The sequence below is a fragment of the Pteropus vampyrus genome, unplaced genomic scaffold, assembly GCF_000151845.1.
Source record: "Pteropus vampyrus isolate Shadow unplaced genomic scaffold, Pvam_2.0 Scaffold322, whole genome shotgun sequence".
NCBI lineage: Eukaryota > Metazoa > Chordata > Mammalia > Chiroptera > Pteropodidae > Pteropus > Pteropus vampyrus.
The window spans coordinates 1428718-1446348 of NW_011889103.1; the positions used below are offsets into that span (position 1 = coordinate 1428718).

At 50.2% G+C, this 17631-nt stretch overlaps 1 protein-coding gene across 1 annotated transcript in view; it reads left to right on the forward strand.

The window, feature by feature from the left end:
- The window catches only part of FAM222A (family with sequence similarity 222 member A), a 55249-nt gene that overhangs the window by 17996 nt on the left and 19622 nt on the right, over positions 1-17631 (forward strand). The window contains exon 2 of the mRNA XM_011377817.2: positions 11724-11851. Within this exon, the coding sequence (XP_011376119.1) occupies positions 11770-11851 (82 nt within the window). The 5' untranslated portion in view covers positions 11724-11769. The remainder of the gene's footprint in view (positions 1-11723; positions 11852-17631) is intronic.

A 17631-nucleotide genomic window follows, 5' to 3' on the forward strand; every position in this document is an offset into this window, starting at 1 on the left:
TAGGGGTCAGTGGGGTACAAGAAGGTGGGAAAAGGTTCTTTTTCCTCCCCAATTACAAAAATAATACTCATGTTTTAGTATTTGGAAATGGCAAATCTGATGAAGAAAAATTCAGCCATCATCCAACTGCCCAGAGCTGAGCACTTGGTCTCATGATAGAGACATTCTTCCCAGATGTTAAGCATTTGGGAAATGTCTGATTTTGTCTTGCATAATTGACCACCCTGGTCAAGCAGGGCTCACATGAGTGAGTTGGTGCATGGATGCGGCCAAGCCCAGGGTCTGGCACCAAGGAAGGGCCTGCTCTATGCTAAGCCTATCCTGGGCCCTACACCCATCAGCATGTTCTGGCCTGAGCTTCTGGGAGCCACCTGCCTGCTCGCTTGCCCGGCAGCCCATTGTCTGGCATGTGGGGGCTCTGAGCAGCCGTTGTTCTGCGCACATCTGATCCTGTCTTTTCCACATCAGATCATTTGTAACCGTCACCAGGCAATCGGGCCCATTGCTGATTCAATCTCGGCTTTGTGCTGTCACAGCCGTTTTTCTGCGCCGGGCTGATTTTGAAAGGAGGCCCATCTTCTGAGCCCGTTTTTCATAAGCAGAGGGGAGGGGGTGAGGGTGCGTGCGTGCGTGCGTGCGTGTGTGTGTGTGTGTGTGTGTGTGTGTACACATCCCCCACACGTGTGCGTACATACACACATAATTGGTCTCTGCCTCTCATCACCAAGAGTAGAATTTGGAACGAAGTAGGCGGAGAGGGGCCCCTGGGCTGCCACCCTGACCTCCATCCTCTACCTGTCCACCCTGAGCACCTACCGTGTGCCCCAGTGTGCAAACACAGCAAAATCTGTGCTCAGGTAGGGGAGATAGATGCTAAATCATTCATAAGATCATTTCAGAGTGATAATGGCAGTGAAGGAACTACAGTGGTGATGGGATAGTGGCCAGGGCAGAGGGTTGCCAGCTTAGTTTAGGTGATCAAGGAAGGCTTCTTGGGGGAGGTGATGTTTGAGTTGAGGCATGAACGAGGAGACAGAGCTGGTATAGGGAATGCCACCCAGTCCGACCGAAGATGTCCTGTAAGTATAAAATCTACCCCCAGATTTCGAAGACTTAGTATGAAAAAAAAAATAGTAAAATACTCAGTAATTTTTGAATATTGATTACGTGTTGAAGTGATAGTATTTTGGATATATTGAATTAAATAAAATAAATTATTAAACATAATTTCTCCTGTGAGCACTAATAAATTTATAACACGTTATATTTCTGTTGGAGAGCATGGCTGTAGAATATTTAGGTACAAATAAAACTGCAAATTCAAAGGCCCTGGGATGAGACCAGAGTCGGCCTGTGAGAGGACGGGAAGAAAAGCCAGTACAGCTGAGCAGGGTGAGCAAGGGGAGGGGGACAGTATAGGGAGGGAGTTGGGGGGAGGTTCACACACAGGATATTGTTACAAATGCCCTGGAAGCCAGTGAAGGAGTTTTGAGCAGAGAAGGCAGTTCCACATGGAAAAGCTCAGCCTGCCCCCAGCAAGGTGGAGAATGGCGCATGGGGGCCGTGTGGAAGTTGAAAGGTGATAGGGCACACGGTCAGAGCAGGTGGTCAGAGCAGCGGTCCCTTGCAGAAGAGTTGCTGACAGGAACTGCTGGAGGGCTGGCTAGACTGGATCTGTTCCTGTCCCCCAACCCCCACCTCCTCACCCCCAGAAAGCTCACTGCTTCCCTTCACTCCTGGATTTCAAAGCTTCTGGGCCTTCCTGTCCCCCTGTCTCTCTCATCACCCATTTCTACCTTCCCTGGCTACCACTGCCTCCTCATGGAGCAGCTGCTCCCCGGCATGTTAGGGAATTTATAATACACTCCAGCATCCTGGTGAGCAGTGGTTAAATCCCTTTTAAGAAGTTATTTTTAAAAATACACAAGTGATATATGTGCACCACAGAAAAATCAGAGAAGCACAAAATAAGAAAAATAAAGAGAAGCACAAAAAAGAAAAATCAAACTCCCCAGAGATAAACAGTCACACAGGCCAGGCTGTAGCCAAGCTTGAGTTAGAACCCAGGTGGTCTGGCCCCACCTCCCCAACGCTAAAATTAGGGTGCCCCGTGCCAGATGACACAGAGTTCCTCCACTAGAAATGGGATTAGAGATACTGCACACACATCATCCCCCGCTCCAGCCCAGCAAAGGCTGGAAGCTAGAGCCCTGGCCCATGCATAAGTGGGGTTTGGCCATACACCCTGCTCCGTTTCTGCACCCCTGCCCCGATGCTCCACTAATTTCTGTGCCAGCCTGACCTCCCTGAAGCATCTGTTGAACCTTGGCTTCAGGCTGAAAGTCAAGATCAGCCTTTATCGGCCTCTTTCTTTTCCGCTCTCCTCCCCTCCTACTCACCCTGCCCGCCTCAGTTTCTCTTCTCCTAAGCACTCCTAGCCATTCCCGTCTTCCTCCCGTCCTCTTCTCCCCTCGGGGTCCAATCTTCAGGCCCACCTCTTCCACTGGGCTTTCCTACCCCTTCCACTACCCAGTCTGTGACCTTAGATAGCCGCTGCCCCCACGGGCCTCTGTTTCCTCATGGGTACAGCGACCATAGTAACTGTTGCTTTGTCTCAGATGTGGGGTGGGTTAAATGAGGTGATGTCTGTAAAGTGCTGGGCCCATGGGGAACACTAAAAATAAAAACTAGCTCCTATTATTGCTCTGATTATTAGATTTTCTCCTTCCCTGTCATTGAGTTAACCCTGAACTGTGGGTGCAGTAATAGGGGCTGGGGTGCAGGGGAATAGGTGATAGGATGGCTGGGAGCACCCAGCCCCTCCCAGCTCCATGATGGGTCCTACTTTTACCCTTTGCACACAGAGTTCCTTCTTCCAGGTTGTCATCCTGTTATCTGGAGTCATTTGGTAACACCACTGTCCTTTTGGTCTCCACTTAGATACTGTTCCTCCAGGAAGGTCCCACAATTTCCTCCAAAAATGCTGGGTTGAGGCCTTTTCCCTGAGCTCCCTCAGCCCCTATTATGTAGCGTCGTAGCACAGATGGCATTCAGTATTGATTCCCAGCTTCACCCACATCTCACCCCTTATCTGGAAAGTGATGATGGAGACTTGATAGCACTTGTCATTAAAGAGCCAAGGCCAGAACTAGGAGATGGGAGGCCTCCAGTGACTTGTATAGTTGGCCCCAACCCAAATTCCTACCTTGGGATCTGGCTGTCAGGAAAGAGTACTTCAGGAGGTGGAAGCTAGGGAGGAAGCCTGAGGTCTGGGGCTTGGCTCCTCCAGCTAAGGCTTCCTGAAGGCTCATTTGCACCCCCTATTCACTCCCTAGGTGCTGGCCCTGGAGGGGAGCTTGGCTCTGGGAGAGGGCTGCCAGGCCTATGGCCAGCAGCAATGACTGCCCCTACACCCCATCACTGGAGGGGGCAGCTTTTGAGCCTTCATATGAGCCCCACCCACGCAGCACCTTCTCTTAGCCTCTCCCTGCCCTAAATCAGCACTTGTCCACAAGAAACAGATCACCCTACCTTGAAGTGGGGGGATGCCTGTCCCTGTCCCCTCTGTCTTGGTGACCTTGCCTGGCCTCGCACAGATGGGGGCTCTCGATTTCTCGCCAGAAGGGTTTCTCCTCCAGCAACCTGGAGCAGCTTCAGGCTCTCCACACACCAGTTGCTTTCAAGTCTCCTTGCCTGTACAGTCCTCTGCTGGGGACCCCCTCGCCCTGCTTTCTTCACTGGGCTATTTTCTACTACTTACCTGTTGATAATAATAAACCATACTAATAATGGCTGCCACTTAGGGAGTTACTCCTGTGACCCTGGCACTTTATTTGTACTAATTTGCGGTAAGGAATTAACCCCTCTTTGAGGTGAGGAAACTGAGGCTCAGAGAGGGATTTGCCTAAGGCCACAGAGTTAAGGGATAAAGCTGGGATTTAGTTAAGAGATAAAGCTCCAGCATTGGGCTCCAAAGCCTGGGACACAGTACTGTCACCTTTATGAGACAGCAGGGCTGTCCTTTCATCTTGACACCCCCAGGATAGGTGTGGTGGCCCCATCATGGCTTCTCACCCTGCCTCGTAATTACTCCTCAGAGCCCCTTCCTCTGTCAGGTCACGTCACTGCCTCAGCATCTAGCACAGGCCCTGGCACGCAGTAAGTTGGTGCTTTATTGTCATGTGGTCCCTAAAGAGGTTGGAGTGCTGCTCTGGGCAGATACGGCAGGGCTAGTTCCTATGGCGACCGATGTCACTACTCTCCCAGGTTTAGCACTGCCCCTTCTTCAGGGCAGTTGCGCTGGGATCTGGCCGTGGTGCTGAAGAGCTCAGGCCAGCTGCCCACCCCTAGACCTCAGCCCTGGGTTCCAGTCAGACACTTCCTGAGCCTCGCCTTGCCCTTCCACCCCGGGCCAGCCTCTCACCCATCCTTCCTTCAGCGGTCAGTTTCCTGAGGGCCCGCTATGCACAGGTACTGGTCATAGTACCATAAACCCATGGAGGATGGGTCAAGGAGAGCCACAAGGGGAATGCCATTCATTTGATTCTTCATCAAACGTTTATCAAGCACCTTGTATGTTTCCTAGAAGCCCTTAAGGAACATGGACTTCAGCTGAAAGTCAAGTGGAATTTCAAGGGGTAGAGACATGGGAAGGGCTTGCAAGTAGAAGGGATTATGTGGGCAAAGGCCTGTAAGTGCAGGGGTGAGAGGTGTGTCCTGAAGGATGCCCACCTCAGGACTTCTCTATCCAGAATTAGTGATTGTCGGTTCACTTTTTGGTCTCCCCTTCAGCCCAGAACTACCAGTATCTATTCCCCACCCAGACCCAGACGAGATGCTAGGAATAGTGAGTTCGGCTCAATGGAGGGGCCAGAGGCTAGTGTTCTATCCCAGGACCAGAGGGACCCACGGATGTTGTGTCCAGTTTTGCATTTTAGAGAGCCCTCCAGCTGTGGGGGTGAATGCAGCAGTAATCTTGGCAATAGTTGAGGCCTCCTGTTGAATGGGGGTAGTGCCCACCCACCTTTAAAAAAGAGTGAAAATCTCTTTCTGGTGCTGTGGCCCAAATAGCAGTGGGAAATAATCACTTTTCACAGGCCCTTTATCCACAGCCAAGCCCTGCACCAGTTTAATCAGCAGTGCCAATGTGACTTAAAGATTCCAGGGCTTGAGAGATCAGGAGAGGGGTTAAAGAAAATTACCCTCACCTCCTCCATGCTAATGTAATCTCTAACCAGATCTGCCTAGCCACAGCTCAAATTGCTTTTTAGATTAACATTTAATTATTAACAGGGTCCCCTGGAAGGCCTCAGGCTCAGAACAGGGATGGGGGAGGGAGCTGCAAGAGGGGGATGGGTGTAGGCTTCTCTTCCATCTGCTTTACAGAGAGACAGAGTTGCAGGAGAGAGGAAAGAGAGAGGGGAGAGTAGGGGTCAGGAAGGGAATAAGAAAGGAGACAGCAGGAAAGAAGGGGAAGGACAGGGAAGCAGATGGAATAAGAGACAGGGCTAGAGACAGGAGAGGAAGAAAGACAGACAGTGGATCCTTCTGTTGTAGGGGAGGGACCATGCGCCCAGATTCCCTATGGCACGCCTGGGCAAGGGGCTCTCACTCTTCTCTTCTGGCCAAGGGCAGGTAAATTCTGCCCGTCTATGTTCAGGGGGTACTGAGCTTTCTGAGGCTTCATGCTAGCCCTGTTCATGGTAGTAGGGAGCAACACAGAAAAGTGACCCACTCAGGGCCACACAGCCAGGATCTGATCCCACTCTCCCAGCCTCCCAATCCAGTGCTCATTCCCCTCCCCAGGCCCTGGGCCTCTTGTCATCACTTCAGATTCTTCCCTGCATTTGGGGGCAGGTTCTGTGATGAAAGAGAATGAGGCTACAAGTAAAGCAAGGGGGCTGGAGGTGAGAACTGTGGGAGGGCTCTTGCCCCCTCCCCATAAGGGTGGTGAAGCCCTGGGAATAGCAGGCATCTCCTTTGCTTATTTTTAAACAACTCAGGGTCCTAACAGTTCACTCATCACTTTACATGAACTTCTGCGTTCTTCCAGCTTCCTGTCTCATCCCCACTCAAGATTCTAAATCCCTCAATGACAGACAGCATCAAGAACCCCCTTTGTATGCCAATGGGCCAAGGACCTAGCCCTGTATCTTGCACAAACCTAGTGCACTGGATTGTGTTTGAAAACCAAATTATAACATCCCTTCATCCAAGCTGGAAGGCTTTCCTACCATCTGCTGGCTCACTCTCTATCAAGATTCAGTGAAGGAAACAGACACAGAGAGGTGCTGTGACTTCCTCAAGGTCGCTAAGCTGGTTAGAACCCCCGTGCTTGGCCACTGCCTGGCAGGTGCCACTCCGAAGCCTCTGAGGCTGGCCCTCCTCTCTGAACTCCTAGTCTGATGCTGGGAAGGGCCTGGCATGACCTTCTCCTCCAAGCCAAAGCCAGTCTTTGGCCTTGAGTTGAGCCACAGAGACCAGAATGGGCAGCCCTAGGGAGAGGGGAAGGACGGGTTGGGAAGTGGCACAATCCTTGGCCTTCATGGAATCACAGCCTCGCTCTGCTGTGGAGCCCAAGTATGTACTCACATTCTGCCCTGCTCCAGGGCCAGCCCAGCCTGGTGAGGGGCAGACTGCTGACCTACAGGATGCACCAGGGAAAGTTCTGGCCACCTGCCGCTTCAGGGAAATATTGAAGGCTGTGGTGGGGGCGGGGGGCGGAGTGGGGAGAAGCCAGTAAAGTCCATTTTTAACCGACTGGTTTTGGGACTGGGAAGCCAGTTTTGATTGAATGTTCTCTTTTGGTAGGACACTCATTGATATTCATTCTTCCAGCACATGGCACAGGGCTGTTCCCCAAAAGATGCTCAGGGAGTGTTTGCTGCCTGCCTGAATGAATGAATGAATGTGAATAATGGGTGGGTAAATTACAGTCAGTTCAAAATGGTTCCAGACAGGGCCTAGGCTTTTTTCATCTCCTCTTCTGTTCTGCCCAACCCAGGCCTTACACATTGTCCTTTGTGAATGTTTATGGGATAAGTGGCCTCCCGCAAGCCCCCTTCCTCTTTCCCTTCCTCTCACCTCCTCCCTCTCTGTGATCCCAGCCTCTCCTGGAATAGAATCAAAGTAGATTTGGGCAGTGGGGAGAAGCAGACCTTTTCTTCTATTTCCTCCTGCCCAGCTGACTGGGAGCTAGGGGCTGAGGGCCCCCAACCACAATGGGGCCGGGGTGGGAGCCATACAGTGTGGAGCTGAGGGTGCAGGCTCTAGAGGGGGTTGACACCCTTGGGCTCTGTCATCTAAAAACTATGTGACCTTGTGCAGACTACTTCCCCTCTGTGACCATTTCCTAATCTGTAAAATGGGGCTAAAAACAGAAGCCACACAGAGGATGCTAGGAGGATGTGGTGAGGTATAACAGACAGGATGCACATGGGGTGTGGCACAGAGGGAGCATTCGATAAATGTGCACTGCTATTATTAGTATTCATGGGGGCATTGTTATTTTCAGATTACCCCCTCCCGCTGGCCTGAGGGTCCCCAAAGCCCTCTGTAGCCAGACAGGAAGGAAGAGATGACAAAAGGCAGGCAGGCTCCAGTTCCCCATTCTTTTAACAAAAATAAAGACAGCTTTTAGACATCCTTCTCCTATTCATTGTTCTGCCAAGGTGAGCAGCACCGACTCAGTTCCACCTTGGACTTGGAGAGTTCCTTCCTTTTTTCCCCTCCCCTGTCACACTTCTTTTATCTAAATCCTCAGCTATGAAAGGGCATATAGACAGCTGGGGGCGTTATCTGGTGAAGGGGACCTTTTCCTAGGGGTGCCTCTGAGATAAGGCGTCTTATCAGACCCCACGTCAGGGACAGTGCCAAGGCATTCTAATCATTGAGGCTTACGGCATTTCCCCCTCCCTTCCCCTCTTTTTATTATTAAAGTCACAAAAGACCTTGGGCTTATAAACAGCCTGATTTGCAGATAGGATTTCAAAATGAGCAGTGCTCCCAGGATGGTCCCTGGCTGGGGGTGTAATGAGTGCTGGTGGGGGCTCTGAAGGGCTCGCCTTCTACCGATGGGATGATGCTAAGCAGGGAGGGGGCAGGGTGGGGTCACGGGAAGATCACGAATGTTTTCAGTACCTGCCACAGTCCTGTCCCCAGCTTGCTGTGTGACCATGTACAGGGTGGTTGGCTCCTCTGGGCCTTGGTCACTTCATCTGACAATAACCAATTCATTGATTCAGCCATTCATTCAACACCTGTTTATTAAATGGTACTCTTTGCCAGGCACTGGAGAGAAAGAGACAAGACATGATCCTTGCCCCTGAGAAACTCAGAGTCCAGTGGAGAAAGACAGTCATGAAAATTGGCAGTTACAATTTAGTGTGATTAGGGCTGCGAGCGGGGAGCCAGATTCTAAGTTAAAAATGGATCGGGGTAGCAGTGCTGCAGGCAATAGGACCAGCACAGGCAAAGGTTTGGAGGCAGCCAGGCTGGAGGGAGGGCTGGAGGAAGCCACGAGAGACGAGGGTGGCAGGTTACGGGGGCCTTGGGGGCCAGGCAAACGAAGGTCGGGCTCTAGTCGTGAGCCCGGAGAGAAGTGTTAAGGCCGAGGAGAGGGATCTTAGTCTTGTTTGTAGATGATGGGGCTGATACAGACACTGGACATGGTGGTCCACATGTCTCATGCTCGGCTGGCCCCTGTCCCCCTACACACACTGGAACCCCCACGTGCCCCAGCAGTACTACACAGGCTCCTGGGAGAACGAGCGATGAGTTAGGGGAACCAAGAGAGCAGAGAAGAGAATCCCTCCTCTCCAAGTAAAGCCCATATCTCAGGCTTCAGGGCCCTGCCTGCTGGGCCTCCGGAAGCAAGGGATGAATCCAGGCGGCTATACCAGAAAAGCTGAACTGAGGCCTCCAGAGAATCCTCTGTGCCTCGCCCGCCCCAGTTGGGGCAGGTGACCTCTTGGCTCCCAGAACTGCCTGGGCATCCACTACCAGAGTCCTCTGAAAACTAGAGCCTGAGTGAGAGGGCAGTGAGGCGGTCCGGAGAGGCCCCGGAATAGGCAGCCTGCCCCTCACCTAACAACTGTAGCCCTTAGTCTGCTCTTTTCAGCTGCAAAGCATTCTGGGATATGTGACCCTTACGGACTTGGGCTGGGGGGGTGGGCTTGGGGCTGGAGAGAGACTGGGCTCTGGGCCTCTGGCACCCAGTGAAAGGCCAGAGATGGGGCAGGGCTGGGCAAGGCCAGGATCCTGAAGGAAAATGAGCTAGGAGGGGTCATGGAGCCATTTCCATAAGAGGGACAGTAGCTTCCCTTGGGGTGCATAGCAGGCACTGGGCTGGGGGCGGGGGCGCAGAGAGGGGTCCAGGCATCCAGCCCAGGGCTCCTCAGTACACGACACCGCCTCTCTGGCCCAGCACTGCACTGGCTGTGGGCAGCAGTATAGCCCAGTGGTGAGGGAGCAGGTTTACCCAGCCACTGCCTGCTGGGTGGCCCTGGGCGGAATGCTGCTTCTCTCTGGCTTGGGTTTCCTCATCTGTAGAGGGAGAAGCTTGGGCCCTGCAGCCAGCTGGCCTTCTCCAGCTCTCCCCTCTGTGCCCCAGCCCCTGCATCAGAGTGGTAAGAGGTGGACACCACTGGGCAGGAGGCTGACAGAGAGGCTGTGCTGCGGGGTAGCCACAGGCCACACAGCATGCCTGGCTGTGGGCTGCCTACACATGTGAGAGGGTGCCAGAGGGCATGGAGGGGCATGTCACGTGGTGCGGGCGAGAAGTGAGAGTGACAGCCCATCTGCGGGAAAACATGCAGTAAGCGAATACAGGTGTATGTGGACACCCAGCGTGGCAGGCAGCATGTCCAAATGTCCCCAGGTGTCTGCAAGGGGCAGAGCATACCCATGTGTTTGGGTGTGCCCTCAAGGGCCTCAGCAAAGCCTGCTTCCACCGCCCACTCATGTCCCAAGTCCCCAAGGAGTGGCAGTGGCGCCTCATTCCCGCAGTCAAGGGCTTTCATCTCTGCAATAAGCCCCACTTCATTCCCTTTTTAAACTGTATAATTTCTGCCTGATTGTAATGGCATATTTTTAAATTACCAGAAATCAAAGCTGGGAAGTGGATACTGCAGCTTTTACTGCATCGCTGCGTTAAGGCTGGCTATTGGGGGTGGGGGGAAGATGAAAACCGACTACCCTCCCCCATCCATCCCTTACTTTCTCTCTCTCTCTTTTTTGAGACAGTAATAGGAGAAAATTGGTTTTGAAACTGAATAAAAGTCCCTTTCAGTGTAAATCATTTCTTTCAGGGTACCTTTGCTGAAAGTAAAATAGAGCATAATGAAAGGTGGTTACGTGATTGTCTTTCATTTACCGAGAGGCCAGGACAGACAGGAGGCTGCAACCGTCTCGGGGAAATACAAGATTGGAATAATTGCGCGGTAACAAGGAGCTTGTTGTGAAATTAGTATCTTAAGAAAGTAGTGAAAAAAGGCTTTTCCTCATGAATACTTCATTATTAGAAGAATGCAGCAGAATTTAGGGCTCCAGACACCTGTTTAGTATTAAATAACTTCCTTTTCTTCCCCCCTGCTTCTTTTTTCAAAACCAGCATGAGGATTGAGTTAGTCCAACTTCTGCCTTGGGACTTGGCTGATTGGGACCTGGAAGAGTGGGGTGGGGTCAGGAGGTGGTCGGGACGGAGTGCCTGGGCTGAGTAGACATCAGGGGTGTCCAGGGCTCAGATCCCCCCTGGGCCTGTTGTCTCCTTACCGGGAAAAGAGGAACGGAAGGACCTGGCAGGGAGAGCCCCACTCTCTCCCTATGGCCTCCAGGGTAGGTCCTGCCTGTGTCATCCTGCTCCTCAGGGACTCCGGGTTCTGAGGAAAGTGGGCTTTGTGAAGGGAAAATGTGCATTTCCAGGTGAAAGCTGGGCATCTGACTCTGGGTTAGTGAGCAAATACGAACCTGTCTGGAGCCACATCTGAGCTGCCACCTCTGGAGACCTCTGCCCATGCTGGCAGGGCTGCCCTTGGTGGCCCTGCCCTTTCCTTTTGGGGAAGGGAGCTTGGTCAGTTAGCCCTGGTGGCCCTTGGGGCCTGGGCCCAGGGCTCAGTCTGAGATCAACTCAGGGTTAGAGCCCCCCTCGTTCTCCCAGTGACACCATCCTGGACATCACCCCTCCAAAGGTGCTGTGAGAATACCCTGCAAAAAGACCAAACCAACTTCAGTAAACCGGAACACCCATGTGCCCACTGGCGGTTCTTGGGTGCCCCTCCATGAAAGTTCCACAGATGACCAGATGGAGGTCTCTGGCTACAGGGGGCTGGGGGATCAGATCTGCTCACAGGTTACAAGGGAGCTGGGGGCCACCACCTGGAATGGTCGCCTGCTGAGGGAACACGATAAGGGTGGGGATCTGCGCAGACCTGGGGCATCAGTAAGCTGATTAGAGGAGGTGATCTGTACTCTGAGCAGTTCTGTCCCCATCATGGTGGGAGTCCACCACTTGGGAGACCTGGATTCTTTTCCTTCCTGTGAGGCCGTGTGTGAGCCTCTCGATGCCTCTCGGCCTCATCTGTCACGGAGAAAGGGAGGCTGTTTTGAAAGTCTCTGATGTTCTGCCGGATAGTGGGGAGGATGCTGGCAGCAACTCCCGGCTGGTGGCGGTGGGAGGTGGGCATGGAACAGCCCGTGTGACAAGCACCTCATCTCCCTCCTCACAGGGACCCTGCCACAGAGCGTGCCACACCGCCGGCCCCCAGCTCAGCCATGCTGGCCTGTCTGCAGAGGACCCAGAACCCACCGGGCCAACACCTGGCCTGCCCGAGCAAGAGCCTGGAGCTGCGCAAGTGTGAGTGGGTGCCCTCGCCCTGTACGGTACCCTCCATCCCTCCCAGCCCTCTCCACATTTCCCCTTCCTCTGCCCACTCCGAGTCCACAGGGCTCTTTCCATTCCTGGACACACCAAGGTGGCGGTGGGAGGTGGGCATGGAACACCCATGTGACAAGCCTTCTTCCACCTCAGGCCTTTGCATGGCAGTACCGGGCAGTGAATGCCACCCACGCCCCAGCACATCCACCCTCCCTGACCCTGTCTTGAACTCTCCGTGTTCCTCTAGGCCTTTGTCCATGTTGTGCCGCCTCCTTGGAGTCCCTCCCCAACAACGGCACCCACCCCCTTTGTCTGGCCAACTCCCACCGGCTGTGACCTCCTTCTGAGCAGACTTCTCTGACCACTACCAGCACCACGGCCCCAACCCCGGCCCCTCCTGTGACCCTACCACATGCCATGTCTATCTTGCTCACCATCATTTTCCTGCATTAGCAAAGAGTAGGATAATGTGGAAGCAAGTAGTCCTCAACGGGATCCCAGCTCAGGGCCTGATTTGCTATGTGATCTCTGGTGTCTTTTCACTCTCTGGGCTTTGCATTTTCAGTGTGTCAAATTGGGGAGCTGGACTGGTCTGTCTTCCTTGACCACGTAGGACAGGGATCCCAGACCCTCTGATCTGATTATTTTTAGCCACCCAAGCGTTTTTGTCTTTTTAATTTTGAAGTATTTGCAAACATTTAAAAACAGATTTGTATAAAAATCTGGATTTCTAGTGTCTCTCGAAAAAAAAAAATCAGAGGATCTGGCATCATAGGCCTGTGTTCCTATACGCAGGAAGCTATTGGTTAGAACTGGACTTTTGCCTCTTTAAAGGGACACCCATCTCCCGTTCACCACAGTCCCCACCCCTCCCTATCACCTCTGTCCTATAGCATAGGATCAGTTGCCATTTATCGCTGTGCTTACACTGTTTTTTTTTTTTTTCTTTTTTTAACATGGATTTACCTTTAGACATGGTAACACATTCATGTGGTCTAGTATTCAAAAGGAATGATGGGGGGTATATAGACCAAAGCCTCCCTCTCCCAACGTTGCCCAACCCTGTCTCCTTCAGAGGCAGCTAGAACTGTCATCTTCTCGTGTGTCTTTCTCGATCTCTTATGCACATCCCAGCAAATACGTGTGTCCACACATATTTTACACACTGTCCTGCACCTCAGTTTTTCACTTAGTAATATATCCTATATGTCAGCATCTAAAGAGCTTCCTCATTCTTTTGACGTATAGTTTTCCATAGCAAGGATGATCCATAATTTATTTGACTAGTCTCTTAAGTAGAACCACACCCAACCTGTTGCCATTATAAGCAATGCAGCAGTAAACAACCGTGTATGTGTCACAAAGGTGTGAATGCAACTACAAGATAAATTTCTAGAAGTAGAAATAAATACTGGGTCAAAGGTATGTGCATTTGTAATTTTGATAGATGTAGTCTGACTGACTTATCTATTCATCTCCTTGGTCCATTTTTCCAATAGGGTTGTTTTTGACCCTGTTGATTTGTAGGAGCTCTTTGTATATGATGGAAGTAGACCGCTGTCTGTCACATGAATTGCAGATGTTTTTTCCAGTTTGTCATTTGTCTATGGTTCTGCCATGGAGAGATTTTCTTTGTGAAGTGAAACTTGTCATAATTTCCTTTCTTGGCCTTTGGAATACTTAGAATGACCTTCCTCACGCTGAGATTATTAAAAACAAACAAAACAAGAAATAGCTCTACCAGGGTTTCTTATAGTTCTTTTATGGTTTAATTCTTAAAATATGTGATTTTTTTCAGTAAATATGTACAGTACTGTAAGTATTTTCTCTTCTTTACATTTTCTTTTTTTCTAGCTTACCTTATGGTAAGAATACAGTATATAATACATATTACAAAATATGTAAATCAACTGTTTGTTATCAGTAAAGGCTCCGGTCAACAGTAGGCTATTAGTAGTTAAGTTTTGGGGGAGTCAAAGTTATATGTGGAGTTTTCACTGCACGGGGTGGGTGGTGGGTCTGTGTGCCTAACCCCTGTGTTGTTCAAGCATCAACTGTATTTCCTCTTCCATTCTACAACATTTTTATGGAGTTCACTTCAAACCTTTAAACCTCTATTACCTGACATCAGCTTTAAATGATGTCCTTTGATCCCAAGTATTAAAACTGAGGACATCCATGTTCTTATACTACTGTCATCTTTCCTTGTCTCCTCCCTTCTGTTGTGAAAGATACTATTACTCTCCTAGGGTCTGTAATGTTAGCATCTGGTTATTATCACTGCAGTCATTTCAAACTGTCTTCTGGATAAACAGGGTCAGTGCTCACCACCAGCACTTTTGCCTTACTTTCCCATCATCTGAAGTTGACCCTGTAGTCCACAGCTTAAGGCTTCCTGTGAACAGCACTCCTGGAGTTCCTTCATGTTCAGAACGGTCTCTCACCTTTCTACTTGAATGAGTAAAAAATAATCCCTGGGTCACTTTGTTTCCTTGAGGATTTTTGCAGATCTTGTTCTTTTCTCTTCTAATGTTGAATGTTGCCATGGAGAAGCTGAAGCCTGATTTTTTCCTTTATATTCATTTTGATCTTTCCGTATCTTTCATGTCATTACTAGCCTGTGCCTTGATGTTGGCCATGCAAGTCTATTTTTCTTGGAACACAGTACCATGCCCTTTTGACAGGCAGTTCTGAGGCTTGTATTTCAGTTTCCTTCTTTTGGGGACCCTAGTTAAGCATAGATTAGCTGTCTATCTGCTCTCTTCTGATTAAGCCTTTCTAGCTCCTTATTTCCTTTTTTTTCTGCTTTTCTGTTTTCTGTGCCTTTTTCCCCTTGCACTCATTTCATTTTCCCCCTTTCGCTTTCCTGATAAGTTTTTTCTTCCTCTTGTATATCTGCTTTGTGTTTTTGCTTTACAGAAACAACTGTTTACTAAGTTTTTTCCTTCACAATGAAATATTTGGCCATAATCTTCGTCTCTTCTGGGGCCACATTTTTCTGAGGGCAAGCAGTTTTCTGCCAACCATTACTTTACCTATGCTTTGCCTTTCCTTCACTTTTCTTATATATATTTTTGATTAGATCCTGTACTGGTTCAATTTTGATTATTTGCCTCCGGAGGAGGTGAGTTTTTTCTAGCCCAGCTCTTTTCCTCCAGTTGCCTCAGAGACAAACAGGTTCCTGCAAATGTGGCATATTTGTGTGATTTCTTATTTAGCCCTACCTCCTTTGCTCTTCAGAATCAAATGGGTCTAGGGAAGCTCTGTTGCCAGCCGATGCATCCCTGGTTTCACTGCTGCAAAGAAAGAGTTCAGATTTTATACCTTAGGGTGTGTCCCTCATATTTGGGAAGTATACACTGCTGGCTCGTACTGAAATCCATAGCTATGGCATCTTCCCTCTGCTTCCTCCCTTGGCCCCACTTGATCTCAGTTGCTTTGGGCAGCTGATCCACCTATTGTTTGTTTAGGGTACGGGTCCCCAACCCCTGGGCTGGTACCAGTTCCGTGGCCTGTTAGGAACCAGGCTGCACAGCAGGAGGTGAGCAGCTAGTGAGCAAAGCTTCATGTGTATTTGCAGCTGCTCTCAGGGCCAGCATCACTGCCTCAGCCCCAGCTCAGATCATCAGGCATTAGATTCTTATAGGAGCACCAGTCCCTGGTGCCATAAAGGTTGGGAACCACTGGTTTGGGGGGTTAGTGATCTAGTTTTGCCAATAATGGAACTTGTTTTTGTTCCATGTTGCTTTCAGGGTATTTCTAGGAAGAGAAGGGGGACCTAAAATGTTCTATCCACATCCTCAAAACTGAAGGTCCACTGATGGTGTTCCTTCAGAGATAGGGGTTTAGAGAAATATTTGTCTAATCAAAAACAGCAATGACAGATAACCTGGGAGGGCCTTCAGTTTCAAGAGAAAATGTTTCATGACCAGCCCCCTTCATTCCTTTACATGATCTCCAGGGAGAACATCTCATTGTCTTTTATAAAATCAAGTGCTTCACTGAATAGATTGTCCGTGGCACCCAATTCAGAAAGCATAAGAATTTACAGTGAAAAATAACTCTCCTTCCCAGAGGAAACCAGTGTTAGCAGTTTCTTAAATACCCTCCTGAAAAATACACACATGTGTGAGAAGCAGTAAATACCTTTTATGTAAACCTGTGCACCCCTACACACTCTTCTCAGCTCCTTGTCTTTTTTCCTTACCAATGTATCTTAGAGATTATTCCTCACTCATTCTAATAACTGCATTGTATTCCATGGCACAGAAAAAAAATAACATTTTTAACCATCCCCCTGTTGATGGACATTTAGGTTGTTTCTAGTCTCTTGCTATTCTGAACGGGGCTGTAATGAACATCCTTTGTACATGTGTGTATATCTGTGCAAAACTTTTTCCAGAATGGACTTACTGGCTCAAAGGATCTGTGCATTTTAACCTTTGATTTCTACTGTCCAGTTTCCAGGGTTCCCTGCCTTGGCTCACTGCTGCCAGATGGCTAGAGACAGGGACTGGGCATGATCCATGGGCTGGTCCTTCCTTCCTGCTCCAAGGCCGGAACCAGGGAGTGTGGAGGTCCATCAAGGATGTCTTGTTTCCTCTGCCCACTCAGACCCTTTGACATCTTTGCACTTATTGGAAAAGACACTGACTCTGCCTATAATTAAAGAGCACAGGAAAGAGGGAGGCAGGAAGGGAGATAAGCAAATTGAATTGGGTGCCCTGCTACTGGTCAAAGCCTCGACAATTGGCAGAGGAGGCTCCTGCCCTTTCTTCCTGGGCATGACTCTTGTGTAGTCGGGCCCTAGGCCCACCCCCTTGTCCGTCTGACCCTCAGGCAGAATCGAGACAGGAAGGGCTGGCCCCAAGTTTCATGACCAGACATATTGAGCTTTGCTGTTTTTTACCAAGGGAGAACAGTCTCGACTGGGCCATGTCCAACATGACCTTGGACTATTCAGTCAGCCTCTTAGAGCCTGTGTTCCCGCAAAGTGAAAGATCCGACTAGATGGACCTAAGAAGCTGTCCAGCTCTGGCCATCTAGAGTGATAATATCAAAGCCTGGCTGGGGGAAGACATGGCCCAGTCTGAGACCCCTTCCCGCCTCTTCCTGTAAAATGGGATCAGAGCAGCCTGACTACTCAGGGCTGCATGAGGACTGGCCACCACATATACCCTGAACATGGCCAGCAAAGAGGAAATGGCTATATCTCACCTCTCTAGGATCTGAAGTCAAGCAAGTAGAGGAGTCTAGGGAACGGGCAGCCATGTGTCCAGGAGCCTGGGAGGTTGTCTGTTCCAGGTGACTGGAGAAAGTAACCTAGAGAAAAAGAAAGGAAGAATGATGTTGGGGGAGGGAAAGTCCATTACCCCTCCCCTACCTCAGCCTAAGATCTTGGACTCTTCCCAGCTAGCCACAGTTCCTGGGTTCCAAACAGGACCTGCCCTCCCCTAGGACAGAAGCCTGTTTTTCTCAGCTGCTCAGGACCTTCCCGACTAATAAATATTTGACTTTTTCATCATGGTGTTGATACATAAACTTTGAGTCACGCACTGCTACAGTACAGGCTATGCAGAGAGCTCCAGAGAGGTTCTGTGGGGACTGATGGGGGTCCTGTCATCCAAGGGGGCCAAGGAAGGAGGAGCTGAGGCAGCTACCCCAGGACACTGACGTAAACTTTTGCCCTCACTCTGCCACATCTTGTGTAAGTGACGCAGCCTCTCTGTAACTCGGACTGCTGCTCTGTAGGTGAGGGT